We start from the raw sequence: 12549 nt of genomic DNA on the forward strand, positions 1-12549 counted from the left end.
GCGTCACTGTCGTGGTCGTAGATCTATTTGTTGGAGTGCAATTTCCTGGAAAAACAGCCATTAACTGTGAATTATGGAATAAAAAAAAAAGAAAACTAAAGAGAATGAAGGTACTGTGACAGGAGTTTCAGTGAAACGTGAGACAAAAGATCCTTTCACAAACAGACAACTGGATGCCTATAAAAAGGTAAATAGAGATTCAAAAAATAGATAAGAACAGCTGTAATCTGAAAAAAAAAAAAAAACTACAGCATTTTGTACCCGCCCTGTGGCTGAGAGCAACAGTATCCTGCTGGGCTCAGTCTACACAATACGTCTGCGACAAAGCCCCCCCCCCCCCCCCAGCGGTGAAATCCCCTCTGCCTCCGCCACCTGAGACACCCATCTGATCTCTATCTCTGGGCTGGAAAACACCACAGCAGGAACAGCAGCATCTGCTTTACATACACAAACTACAACTTAAGGCTGATTTATGATTGTACGCAGAGCCTACACCGTAGGTGTAAAAAGTCACCATGCGTCTCTTTACGAAAGACACCTTAAAGGGAAATTTCTATATTTTTCAACCTGGACCCATTGATTTTCCCATACATTTGTGTCTAATAGATTGATGTGAACAAACATCTTTGAAATTGGTCCAGTATTGAGCAAGAACGCTGTAACCGGCAGCTGCAAACCGGCTACAACGTAAACCTATAGGACAAATGTGCACCGTCAATGTACGTCCACTAAAAGTGCTGTTTTTGCCACTGACAGGCTTACATTGTTGTAACACATTATGCAAAGATGGTGAAGTCTCGTTCTGAAATCTCGGGAGGTGACTTGTCGAAGTCAGCGGTTTGAAAAACTTCGGCCGAATATTGGGCTTTTTGACGGGGTTCGGTTTCGGTTTCCTTCATATGAACGTACTCACTGACTTTTGGAGAAAAAAAACAGTGAAAACACCTTAAACTCTGAAAGTTCCCTTAAGATGTTTCCCTTTTTGAATTCCCCTTCAGAACAGGTGGTAAAATAAGAGTTTACTTGCAAAACGTAATGTTCAATATAATCGATTTTCCCAATGACATTGTTTTTGTGATCGTCAGGAGCCAAAATCGAAATCGCTATCAAAATTCGATTAATTGCACAGCCCTACTCCAAAGCACCTTTTCCTAAAGAAAAAAAAAATGCTGTTTCAAGAGTGGAGAGCTGCAGACAGAGCAGAGGTAAGCTAAGGCTATTAGCTAAAATGTTGACCTGGCAGCAATCAGTTACACACAGAAGTATGGCAGGATAACAGCAACTTCCCCATCTCTTCTACCATAATGTAGTCAGACACTTACAATAACAAGTGGCAAAAACAGCACTTTTAATGGACGTACATGTATGATGCACATTTGTCCTAAAGCATAGATCTTCAACATGGGGTCCTCAGAGTTGATGCAGGGGGGGGGGGGCACCAAATTATTGTTCAATGGTTTAAAAAAAATCCATGAATCCAACATTTTACCACCATGGGTGCCAGAGCCTTCAGCTTTGTTATTATTATTATTAGTAGTAGTAAACCTTAAGGATTCACTGTGCCACATTTTAACATCAAAACATGATGTATGAATATATGAATATGCCAATAGTTTTTATTTTAATAGCTTAGTATTGTATGCCACTGTAGGCCTCCCTAAACATTACTGTAGGGCCAGTTTAATATGCAACTACATTTTGTTCGATAATGTAGTGGGAGGGTCCATGCTCTGTCTCTTAGCTAAGGGGTCCTTGGCCTAAAAAAACCTTGAAGACCCCTGTCCTAAAGGATTACATTGCAGCCCGGTTTGCGACTGCTGGGTTACAGCGCTCTTGCTAAATACTGGACCAATTTTAAAATAAATAAAAATATTGCCCATTAGCTACTTAGACACAAAAACATGGGAAAATAGGGTCCTGGGTTGAAAAATACCAAGAATTTAGGAGCCGCACAACTGATATTCACATACTTCAAGAAGGTTTCGGGAGACTTTGATGAATTACACAGAAGCATTTAATGAAATCTCAATTGAGGAGAAATTAGGATTACACAGTGCAGTGTAGTGCCATCCCAACCTCAAGTTCCTGTCTTCCTGAAGGTGTATTTAAACTCACGCTGGAGGCATTAACCTCAGCTGAACGTTCAATGCAAACAAAGATATTGCGGGCGCCCAAATATCTCAGCACAGACAAAGTGTGTCTACTGTGTCATGGGTTTACTTCCTCCACGACATTGGACAATGTTCCCCTCCACGTCGCCGGCGCTGTCGTGGCAGGTCATCAACCCATTCAGACAAATAAAAGGGCTGCAACACCCGTTTCTCTTCAGAAGTTTAGGTTTCAGCTGCTTTCTCCCTTCTGCTGTCATATTACAACCTAGTATAGGTGCTCAGTTTTAATATACGGCCGCCATTTCTAATGTGTACAAGATCATTCACTCAGTAGCAGCTTGTGTGGTACTAGGTGAAAACATAACACCATTACAGTGTTTTTGCGTGTTTATTAGCAAAGAAATGCAACATTTAAATTGTATTTGAAAAGGCAACAGAAGCATGGTTGTGTAGATAAATCCATAATATTCATCTTTCTAATACACAGCATGCGTCTCCCTAACACAGGGCTTTACACACAGGGACACAAATGCACAGCGCTTCATTGGCTAATTCAATAATAAAGGCAGACAGCCGGTCGAGTCTATAGACAGGCAGAAGAGAGAGTAACTCATCTCTAACAGTCTGCCGTCTCCTGAGTGTTAAAACATGTAAATTTATGGAAGAGCCCATAGGAAACACATATTTACAATACGTTTAGGTAATCACAAGATGTGCGAGGAGGCATCCGAGGCCCTGGAGACGAAAGCAGTCAATACAAAAATAGTTTTTATGTGTCATTAATTCCCTCTGCATTCCCAGATACATCCCCCTTTTACCGCAGTAATACAGTAATCACTCACAATCCCACAGAAAATTATCTGCACTCATCTGTGGAATAAAAAAGGCGGAGGGGCAAAAACAGGGCGAGACGTCCCATTTTAGCTCTCTGCTGCCTCTTTAATGTTCATCTGGGAGCCGCATGGCTGCCGTCCATCCCTGCGTGGGGATGGGAGTCGGCTCCTACACTTAGAGCAGCTTAATGACGGTGGGATGTGGATGGTGGACTCGTTAGACACACACACACCTTTTTCACGCTACATTGCCTGGACAGGACAACATAAAGGGTCATCGGCGGTGTGATGGAAAAAGAGGCACCTCTCCGCTCACATTAGGCAGTGATAGGGGGGGGAACCATTTCACCGCTGGCTGATGTCAATGCAAAACAGAGTCGATCCAGATATAATAATGAAAGTTGCACAGATTCAGATGTGAGAATGCCAAATGGTCAAATAAGTCATTACCTGCCTGTTCATTATGCCCTCCTTCCACATAGCCACATACCGCGTTATTAGGCAAAGCCATCAAACCTGATGAATAACCATAGAACAAGTCAAACCCATTTTCATTGGAGAGTTAAAGAGAGCAGGTAATTCTGATGGAAATGTGTGTTTCAGTAATGTGATCTCTAAAGTCATATACATACAGTACTGGAGCTCCTGTCAACTTAGAACCTTTGCAGACATATCCTTAGTGTCCTCTAGTGGGCACAGAATATACAGGATACCTTTGATCTTTAGCTACTGTTGCCACCTACAGGGCCAAAATAAAATTACATGCAAAAAGACACATTGCAAAGCTGGTTTAGTCCAAAAGAAATGTTGGACCAAGAATGCCCTAAATTAAATATGGCACTCCTGTAGGTTGGGTCTAAAAGTCCTGCAGTTCACTGCTGTCCATAGGGCTGTGTGACGATGGGTTAGGGTTAGGGTTAGTCACCGCAATATCGCAGTGATGTGACACTCGCTTTTTGATTTTCTTTAATTTTTTTGCTGGTGAAAGTTACAGGAGTGCATATGCCAAGTGATGTGACATTTGATGATTTGAACACATTAATCATTGTTAAGTTATCATCACTGTCTTTCTTCTATCCTATTATATTCAAGAGATTATGGATATAAAAAAAACTTAAGTTGTTCGTCACTTCCGCTTTTGCACACGCTTTGACAGTCCGTTAAATATATATGGGGGATTTTTATGAATTATTTCTAGGCTTAAGTGCTCAAGGGAGGGGAAGGATTTAGCCAGACATTTCTCTGTTCTCAGCTGAGATGGACGGCATTTCGCTGCAGCGTCAAAAGACCGATCAAAAGGCGAGGAGAGAAGACAGCGCGACCGTAACTGACAGCAAAACACAGTAAAGACTCTCACACTGAGCTGAAATGGAAACAACATATGTCGTTTGGTTTTATTAGAGGCTGTTTACTCGGTTACTCTACAGCAGGGGTCTTCAACATTTTTTCAAGCCAAGGACCCCTTAACTGAAAGAGAGACGGAGCAGGGACCCCCTACTGCATATTATGTATACAATGTTGCATATTAAACTGGGCCTACAATAACATGTGGGCTGTCTAAAGCCTTAATACTAATACTAATAATTGTTGCCATGATTTTATAAATCATGTTTTAATGTTAAACATACATGTGGCACAGTGAATCCTTAGGAGTAACTGTATCTGTGGATGGGCTTAGTGAATACCTTACCTATAGGCCAGTAAGCAGTGGGGATTTATATTTGCTAATAATATGTAGGATTTGTGTTTACTGATGTTCATTTTTGAAAAAAAAAACCCTGCATTGACTCGGAGGACCCAGAATGGGGTCCCAGACCCCCTGTTGAAGATCCCTGCTCTACAGTATTTCAAGAAAAAGCATAAAGGAAACAGCTGGAGTTTGATATTTTTTTGAGGAGGCGGGTTGGGAGGATGGGGGGGTGGGAGTCTGCGGTGGTGATATGTCCCCAATAACGTCATGGTCCATGTCCTTTAACTGGATTCTTTGTGTTTTCTGTCCCGTTTAACCAACGGTAGTCCAGTGATTCAGCACTCCACCACCGCGACTGAAAGTTCTCCTCTCCTCGCTCATTAGTCCATGAAAGCTGCAACACAGTCATTTAAATGTCCACAAGCTTCAGCATCAGTCCGCAGTCTATGTGAGCCGTCGTAGCTTGCACATGTAGATGGGGCCAAAGTTAGCGGCTAAGTGTGGGATGACCATCTCACCCAGGGGGAGGTCGGGCGCAAAGTGAAAGGTTTTCCTAAACATGTGTGTGAGGGGTCGCAGATCAACAACCTGAATGTAGATATGATCAGGACAAAGAGAAAAAAAAAAGCAAAACAAAATAGGTCAAATTATTTGTTGTGATTTGGCTCCTGTGTTCATAATCAGGAAATCCAGACAATCCAGAGGTTAGAACGCTAAGAACCCTAATGATAGCTTATCTTCCACTATTGTTGAGTTGTATCATTAGCCCTTTCCCAATTCACAGTTTGTGCATCCCCGATTCCTCTCCTCAGTTCCTTTCCTTGCGTCTTAGTCCCACCCACAGGAGATTTAACAAACATGAGACATCTTTGTCTCGTAATTTTAAAAGGGACTTCAATTAAATATGACGTGCGGCAGAGCTACATCAGCTGTTCCATGCTAGTCATACGTTGTATTTTATGATCTGTCACATGAGCAACATGTTCATGACAACTTCTATATTCAGTTTTAATTTAACGTGTATCCTCGATTATAGCTCCTCCGGGGAGCCTCCTCGATCCTCACTCTTTGATGTGCATTTTGGGAATTGGGACATCCTTTAACATGGCGCGTCACAAGCCAGAGGGTCGAGGAGGTACAAATTTGGGAATTGGGAAAGGCCCATTGAATCTCTAGTATACAGTTTTATTGTTGACTGTGTGTTGTGTGTGTGTGTGTGTGTGTGTGTGTGTGTGTGTGTGTGTGTTTGACTGACCTGAAGCTGGATGCCGTGGTTCTCTCGAGCCAAGTAGACGGCCTGTTCCACTACACCCAGGTTCTGGATTTGAGAGAGTGTGCAGGTGGAGTAAAGGATCTCCCCACCTGGACAAGCTGCTTCGATTCCCGCCCTGCAGGATGGAGAGAGGCTTTGTTTACTTCATATAAAAATAATCACTTGCCGCCTGGTTTTGCATTGCCAGACCTACAGTATCTCCACAGTGCTGTGGAGTAAGGTCTGGCTACACCACACATACATTCTGGTATAGGAGTAAAAAAAAAAAAACACTCTGGGTTTCTTTAAACCAATCACAATCGTCGCTAAGCTCCGTGGGCAGCGACGGTGGCTCTGCAAAATAGTCTCAGGAAGGAACTTGTTTTGGTGGAACATTTGCACCCCGCAGAAGAAAACGCCACATACAATATTAAATGAAGTTAACTGGTCACACAGTACAGTAATGTGAGCTATTTAAATTAGCTGATACATGGTTAAACCTCATTTACTCTTACCAGTGTATCGCTGTGTACTTCGTCCACAACAATCCCACCAACCGGTCCCAAAACTTCCCAGTCGGAGAGAAAATGTCGTAAAAGTTTTCCTTTGTAAATCTTTACAATCATTCCCCGAAAAACCAAGCAGGCCTGCCTTGTTGCAAGATACAAATTTTCTTCAAAACTTGACATTTTCAGCGTGTAGCTTGCTAACTCGAAGTTTGTTGTTGTTTCGGGGTTAGACAACGGCAACACACATCACCAATTATTCTGGAAGTACTCTGTCGTTGGCCCAGACTACTAGCAGCCTTACTGCATGTTGATGTGAAAAAAATGGAACCATGTAGAATGTAATGACATTGTCTTTATATTTTCACCAAAACTTACAGCAGCAGCTCCAGCTGCAGCTCTGGCAGCTTCCGTCTCTCACCGGTCCTGCTCTTACTGAATATATTGTTGTCGTCCTCCATGAGTGAATGTCTGTCTGTGCTGCAGGGGACGTCAACAAGGACCTGAAGAAAGAAAAGAAAAAAGGGGAGGTTGACAAAGTGGTGGTCTTTGGATAAACATGCAATTAATGCAGGAGCTTGGAAACATGATTACATGACAACGGCTTACTCTGTCGAACGTGTTCCTTTCGATTTCCCCCCACTTGGTGCCATCAAAAGAGGTGATGCGTAGCTTCTCGTCCGTCAAAAGAGGCTTAGGAACGTAGCTGTGGAGGACTTTTCTCAGTCGCAGCATCCGAGACACCGAGGCGTCATTTACGCACAAAAAACCTTTAACGCAGGACGATTGGCGGGGTTAACTGCAACTGAACGACAGCACTAAGTGAGGAAAAGAAAGAGATGAGCGCAGTCCTCTTACCTATAGCCTGGCTCTGAAGTAAAGCCAGGGTCTTGCCTCCGGGAGCGGCACACAGGTCGAGCACATTGTGTCCTTCTTGGACATCCAGCGCGAGACACGGCAACACAGACGCCGCGTCCATCAGATAGTAACCCAACAAGCCATACATGTCCGGTCTTTAGAGGACAAAAGGACAAGGTGGAATCAGACTGCACTTTGAGTATAAACTCCAACAATTCTGTTAATAATGGCCACATTCTTGGTTCATTTGGAAGAGAAAATGGTCCTCGAGTCTAAATGTTCAACCACTTCGACTCAAATTATTGTCCGATAAGTAACACAGTGTTTCCTTTAGGATTTTTTTTAGCAGTGGGGGCAAGTCTGTCTGAATAACAACAAAATCAACAGAGAGGAAACACTTTAACATATAGGCTCACCTAGCAGGCTTGAATCTTGTGATATCCCCTCTTGGAAACACTAGACACTTGATGTTAGGACTGAGCTGTAGAGGAGCTAGCTGCTGACTATCGCTGTCACATTTCTTCATAGAAACAGATTCCTCCTCGGTTGCAACCTCTGGTTTTTGCTCCGAGCATGGCTGAGCTGCAGAAACGATGAAGAATGCAGATTTGATCGTATGGAGGAGAGAGATTGTGCTTTTTAATGACGTGAAAAAAATGGTGAGTTCAAAATTAAGGCTTTCAGAGAAGTAGGACCGGTTCCAACTTGGAATTGTTTCGAAAATGAATTTGAAATCTTTTGGAAAAATTTGGTTTCTAATCCAAATTTAACATGCGCAAGTTTTAGTTTCCATAGCGGCCACCATACTTCCAGGCATTTCTTGTGTTTCAGCCGTGGAGCACAGTAAGTGGCACTCTAAAAGTATGGCTTTATTTTATATTGGAAAAGCCCAGTAAAACTGTAAAAAAACCTGGGCGCCCGGATAGCTCAGTTGGTAGAGCGGGCGCCCATATATAGAAGTTTACTCCTCGACACAGCGGGCCCAGGTTCGACTCCGACCTGCGGCCCTTTGCTGCATGTCTTCCCCCTCTCTCTCCCCTTCTTCTTCTATATCTTATGCTGTCCTATCAAAATAAAGGTTGAAAATGCCCAAAAAAAAAAAATAAAATAAGAAAACTGTAAAAAACCCTTGAATCTAAATAAAATGTTCCTCTTATCTGTGAAATAAGCATGTGATCCGCTTCAACTCCACCGCTGAAAGAATCGGAATCGAGAATAGATAAGAACCGGAATCGAAAGGAAGAATCGGAATTGGAAAGTAGAGTAAGCCTTGGGAAATGCACACCTACTTTCTGTAGCTGTGTCACTGAGGAAGTCCCTGCATCCCTGGGCTTCGAGGTCTGCCAGAACAGCATCATGGGAGAAATGATTGAGCAGGGCTCCGTATTTCCTCTCTGACAACAAGGCGGCCCGGACTGATGGCCACAGCTGGCCCAGCTGGACGCTGTAGGTGGCATCAAAGTGCTGCAGGGCCAGACTGGTGGGAGGGTGCTTGGTACGTGTGACAGCCTGTCAGAAAGCAAGGAGGTCAAAACACACACATTTCAAATGTTAACTTCCTTTGATGTTCTCTTTTGTTGCTATGTGAGATTTTAAAAGGACATGGGTAACTGGAAGACCCTCTTAGTCTACACTTGTATATTCTTCAATGGAAATCTAATTAAAGGATATACATTGTATTACACTATGAGAGAACAACAGAATCATCATTAAGTTAATGTATGTCTTTCTAGACAATTCCATTAATTACTATACATTTAGAGTGATACCACCACCACCACACACACACACACACACACACACACACACACACACACACACACACACACACACACACACACACACACACACACACACACACACGTAATATTCTTGATTTCATGTTGCTGATATCCATTAGTTTTGTTCTTACTGTTAAATTTTGATGTCATGATTGTTGCTTTTGCACTAATGTTAACCTAATGCTCTATTGTCTGCATCCTACTGTACAACTGTATGTAAACATGTTAAATGTCTCCCTGTTTATGTACTATAGCAATACTGTGTGTCAATATGGTCATGCTAATAAAGCCTCTTTGAACTTAATTGAATTGACATTATTTTAACTTTTTAAATTCAGGGGCTAACATAACTCTCATTGGTTAAATTCGCCAAGGTATACATCGTTTTTGTCAAAAAATATCTTTTATGTAGGCTACTACTAGATATGCTGGAGAGCTGCAAACATAAATATATGTTACATCTCTGAGGGAGGACATTGTTTTACAGATAACGACCATTATCAACGGCTTGTTTATCTATTTCTGCATTGACAACATACCCATTTTTCCTTCACTCGGTTTCTTCTTGGCGTTAAACACCTTAAATCTTTAACTTTTCTTATTAGAAGTCTGGAATCCAAGAGCAGCGCCATCATGCAGTGCAACAGTTTTTCGGTCCGTCTTCTCCGACAGCAAAAAAAAAACAAAAGTTCCGCACGCATTATTTGTATGGGCGGAACTTGCACACCAAATCTAAGTCAATGATTGGACCAGAGCAACTTCAGTCATCACTTTTAACCAATAGGAAACGTTATCCTGTGATCCTTCTCGTCGTTTCCTGCGCGTGAACGACCTCAAGTCCTCGAAAAGCAGTGCTGCTGAGGAACTTGGACTTTTGTCCTCTGTGCGGGTTTTTGGGCAATTCTCAGAGCCGTAATCATGGTTCACGAGAGGAAGATGATCACGTACGACGACCCCGAAGAGGAGGTACTGAAAAATACCAATATGTGTCTTTTTAGTCGCCTTTTGAACGTGTGTTTGGCCATGTTAACGTTACCCAACTCAGCGTAGTAGCCCGACTCTGCTGGTCAGTTTAGCGGTGCAATGTACTGTGACTTGAGTGTCCGCTGGTGTTGGTTTGAGCAGAAGTTTTAATACAACCCATGTTGCTTTTTAAAAAGTTATAATTTTTTTAGACCAAAGTAATTCAATTCTATTGTTGTCATTGACCAGGAGGAAAATGCTGAGGAGGAAGAGGAAGAGGAGGAGGAAGAAGAGCAAGACATGGTGGTAAGTTTGTTCTTCATAAATCTGACCAATATATTGTTTGTGTATGAAGACAAACTCAAAGCTTTCTCGGAAAACTACAACAATGTGAAAGTATTATACATTATACATAAAATAAGCTAAAGGACACACAAAAAAACAGGAAAAAAAAAAAAAAAAAGGCCAAGGTGATGAAAGGTGTTTAACGCCAAGAAGAAACCGAGTGAAGGAAAAATGGGTATGTTGTCAATGCAGAAATAGATAAACAAGCCGTTGATAATGGTCGTTATCTGTAAAACAATGTCCTCCCTCAGAGATGTAACATTTATGTTTGCAGCTGTCCAGCATATCTAGCCACATAGAGTAGCCTACATAAAAGATTTTTTGACAAAAACGATGTATACCTTGGCGAATTTAACCAATGAGAGTTATGTTAGCCCCTGAATTTAAAAAGTTAAAATGTCAATTCAATTAAGTTCAAAGAGGCTTTATTAGCATGACCATATTGACACACAGCATTGCTATAGTACATAAACAGGGAGACAAAAAGTGACGAAAAGTGATAATTCGGTTTGGATACAATTATGAGACAGTACAAAGTCTGCAATTTTTCATGAATACTTCTCTACAATTAACATTGTACTTTTTACACCACTACATTCATTTGAAAGCTTCAGTTTCTAGTTACTTTGCAGATTAATATAATCAACAAATTATGATGCATAGCCTTAGGACTTTATTGGTCGTCATGGGAAATGCACAGGCTACCCAGCAATATGTAAAGTAATGCATAAGTAAGTTAGTAGTAAAGTAATCCATCAATACTACCATGCGTCAATATCAGTTTGAGCACTGTTTTCAATGGTTCAACGTTTAGTGTAAATCTGAAGAATCAGGCTTCGATATCAAAGGTGGAGACAAGGAATTATGATGGTGCAATGTTGCTGGCAGCAGCTGCAGCGTTTAACACATACGTGTATATTACCAGTTATGTGATTAGTCGATTTGATGATTAATTTATTGTAAAAAAAAAAGTCTTCATGATGCCCTATTTTCCATAATATAGCACATTTGCTTTTTGTCCCTCCTCAGGACCCTCTAGAAACAATACGAGCCAAGTGTGAGCAGACTGAACACTGTGTGCACACCAAGGAGCTGCTGGAGACATGTGAAGCCCGAGTCGGCTCCCGATCCAACACTGTTGAAGAATGCACAGAAGAACTCTTCGACTTCCTGCATGCACGGGACCATTGTGTGAGTGTGTGTATGAGAAAGTGGAGAAAATATGATCCCTTTTCCCTTTCAGTGCCCAAATGGCATATGGAAAACCAGACTCTGTGACTTGATTTTTGAAAGCTCATTTTCTGTGCCTTTGTCTTCCAGTGAAGATGCTAATTGTGTTCTCCTTTGTCTTCATAGGTGGCGCACAAGCTGTTCCACCATGTGAAATAACCTGCCTGCTCAGCTCCCTCCACTTGCAGCTGTAGACTCTATTTAACTGCTAAAAACTGTAAAATAATCAGGACTATTCTGTTCTTCTGTGTATTAATGTAAATTAAGTGTATTGGGTTCCTTGACTAAATACATGCCACTTTTCCTGTATACTGTGCATACTTGTGTTGACTGGGTCAGGAGCAGTATGTAGAATATGAGTCACTGCTTGGATAGGTAATAAGTGAATCATAGTTAAAGGATGTGCAGCGAAGGGAATTGAACTATCAATTCTCACTGGTCAGTTCATAAGCAAGAGCAAACATGCTGCTCTGGCAATGCAGTTTACCTCAGGTTTGGTCATGGTCTCATCACTAACTGGAAAATAAAGATTTTCAGTAGTGCCAATTCATTGGATTCTTCTGCGTTGCAATTGATTGGGATTGTCTGACTGTATACTCAGTACAAGCATGTATTAAGCTCTGAAAGTTGTCTCGTGGGTTTGATGTACACTACCGGTCAAATGTTTGGGGTCACTTAGAAATTTCCATTACAGACAGAATACCAGCTGAGATCAGTTGCATTGTGTTTTTAACCAGGGCAGCAGTTCTCAGATTACATTATGTGCTTACATAATTGCAAAAGGGTTCTCCAATGTTTTCTCAGTTAGCCTTTTAAAATGATATCAGATTAGTAAACAGAATGTGCCTTTGGAACATTGGATGAATGGCTGCTGATAATGGTCAATGTAGACATTGCATTAAAGATCACCACTTCTTTCTACAACAGTCGAGAACCCTTTTTGCAATTATGTAAGCACATAATGTAATCTGAAAACTGGT

General features: G+C 41.7%; 2 protein-coding genes across 2 annotated transcripts; one reads left to right on the plus strand and one right to left on the minus strand.

Moving 5' to 3' along the window:
* Positions 1-4608: 4608 nt before the first annotated feature.
* Positions 4609-9712, minus strand: nsun4 (NOP2/Sun RNA methyltransferase 4). The gene is made up of 8 exons (XM_031281226.2): positions 9571-9712; positions 8540-8759; positions 7667-7832; positions 7251-7405; positions 7002-7162; positions 6771-6895; positions 5890-6022; positions 4609-5222 (listed from the first exon to the last, which is right to left on the minus strand). Exons 1-8 carry the CDS (start codon positions 9664-9666, stop codon positions 5079-5081), a joined length of 1200 nt encoding a protein of 399 aa, XP_031137086.1. The 5' UTR covers positions 9667-9712; the 3' UTR covers positions 4609-5078.
* An 89-nt stretch (positions 9713-9801) lies between these two features.
* On the plus strand, positions 9802-11878 carry LOC116037352 (cytochrome b-c1 complex subunit 6, mitochondrial-like). Its single transcript, XM_031281227.2, has 4 exons — positions 9802-9997; positions 10244-10300; positions 11369-11530; positions 11696-11878. Exons 1-4 carry the CDS (start codon positions 9950-9952, stop codon positions 11726-11728), a joined length of 300 nt encoding a protein of 99 aa, XP_031137087.1. The 5' UTR covers positions 9802-9949; the 3' UTR covers positions 11729-11878.
* The last annotated feature ends 671 nt before the right edge of the window (positions 11879-12549 follow it).

The sequence above is a fragment of the Sander lucioperca genome, chromosome 9 (assembly GCF_008315115.2).
Source record: "Sander lucioperca isolate FBNREF2018 chromosome 9, SLUC_FBN_1.2, whole genome shotgun sequence".
NCBI lineage: Eukaryota > Metazoa > Chordata > Actinopteri > Perciformes > Percidae > Sander > Sander lucioperca.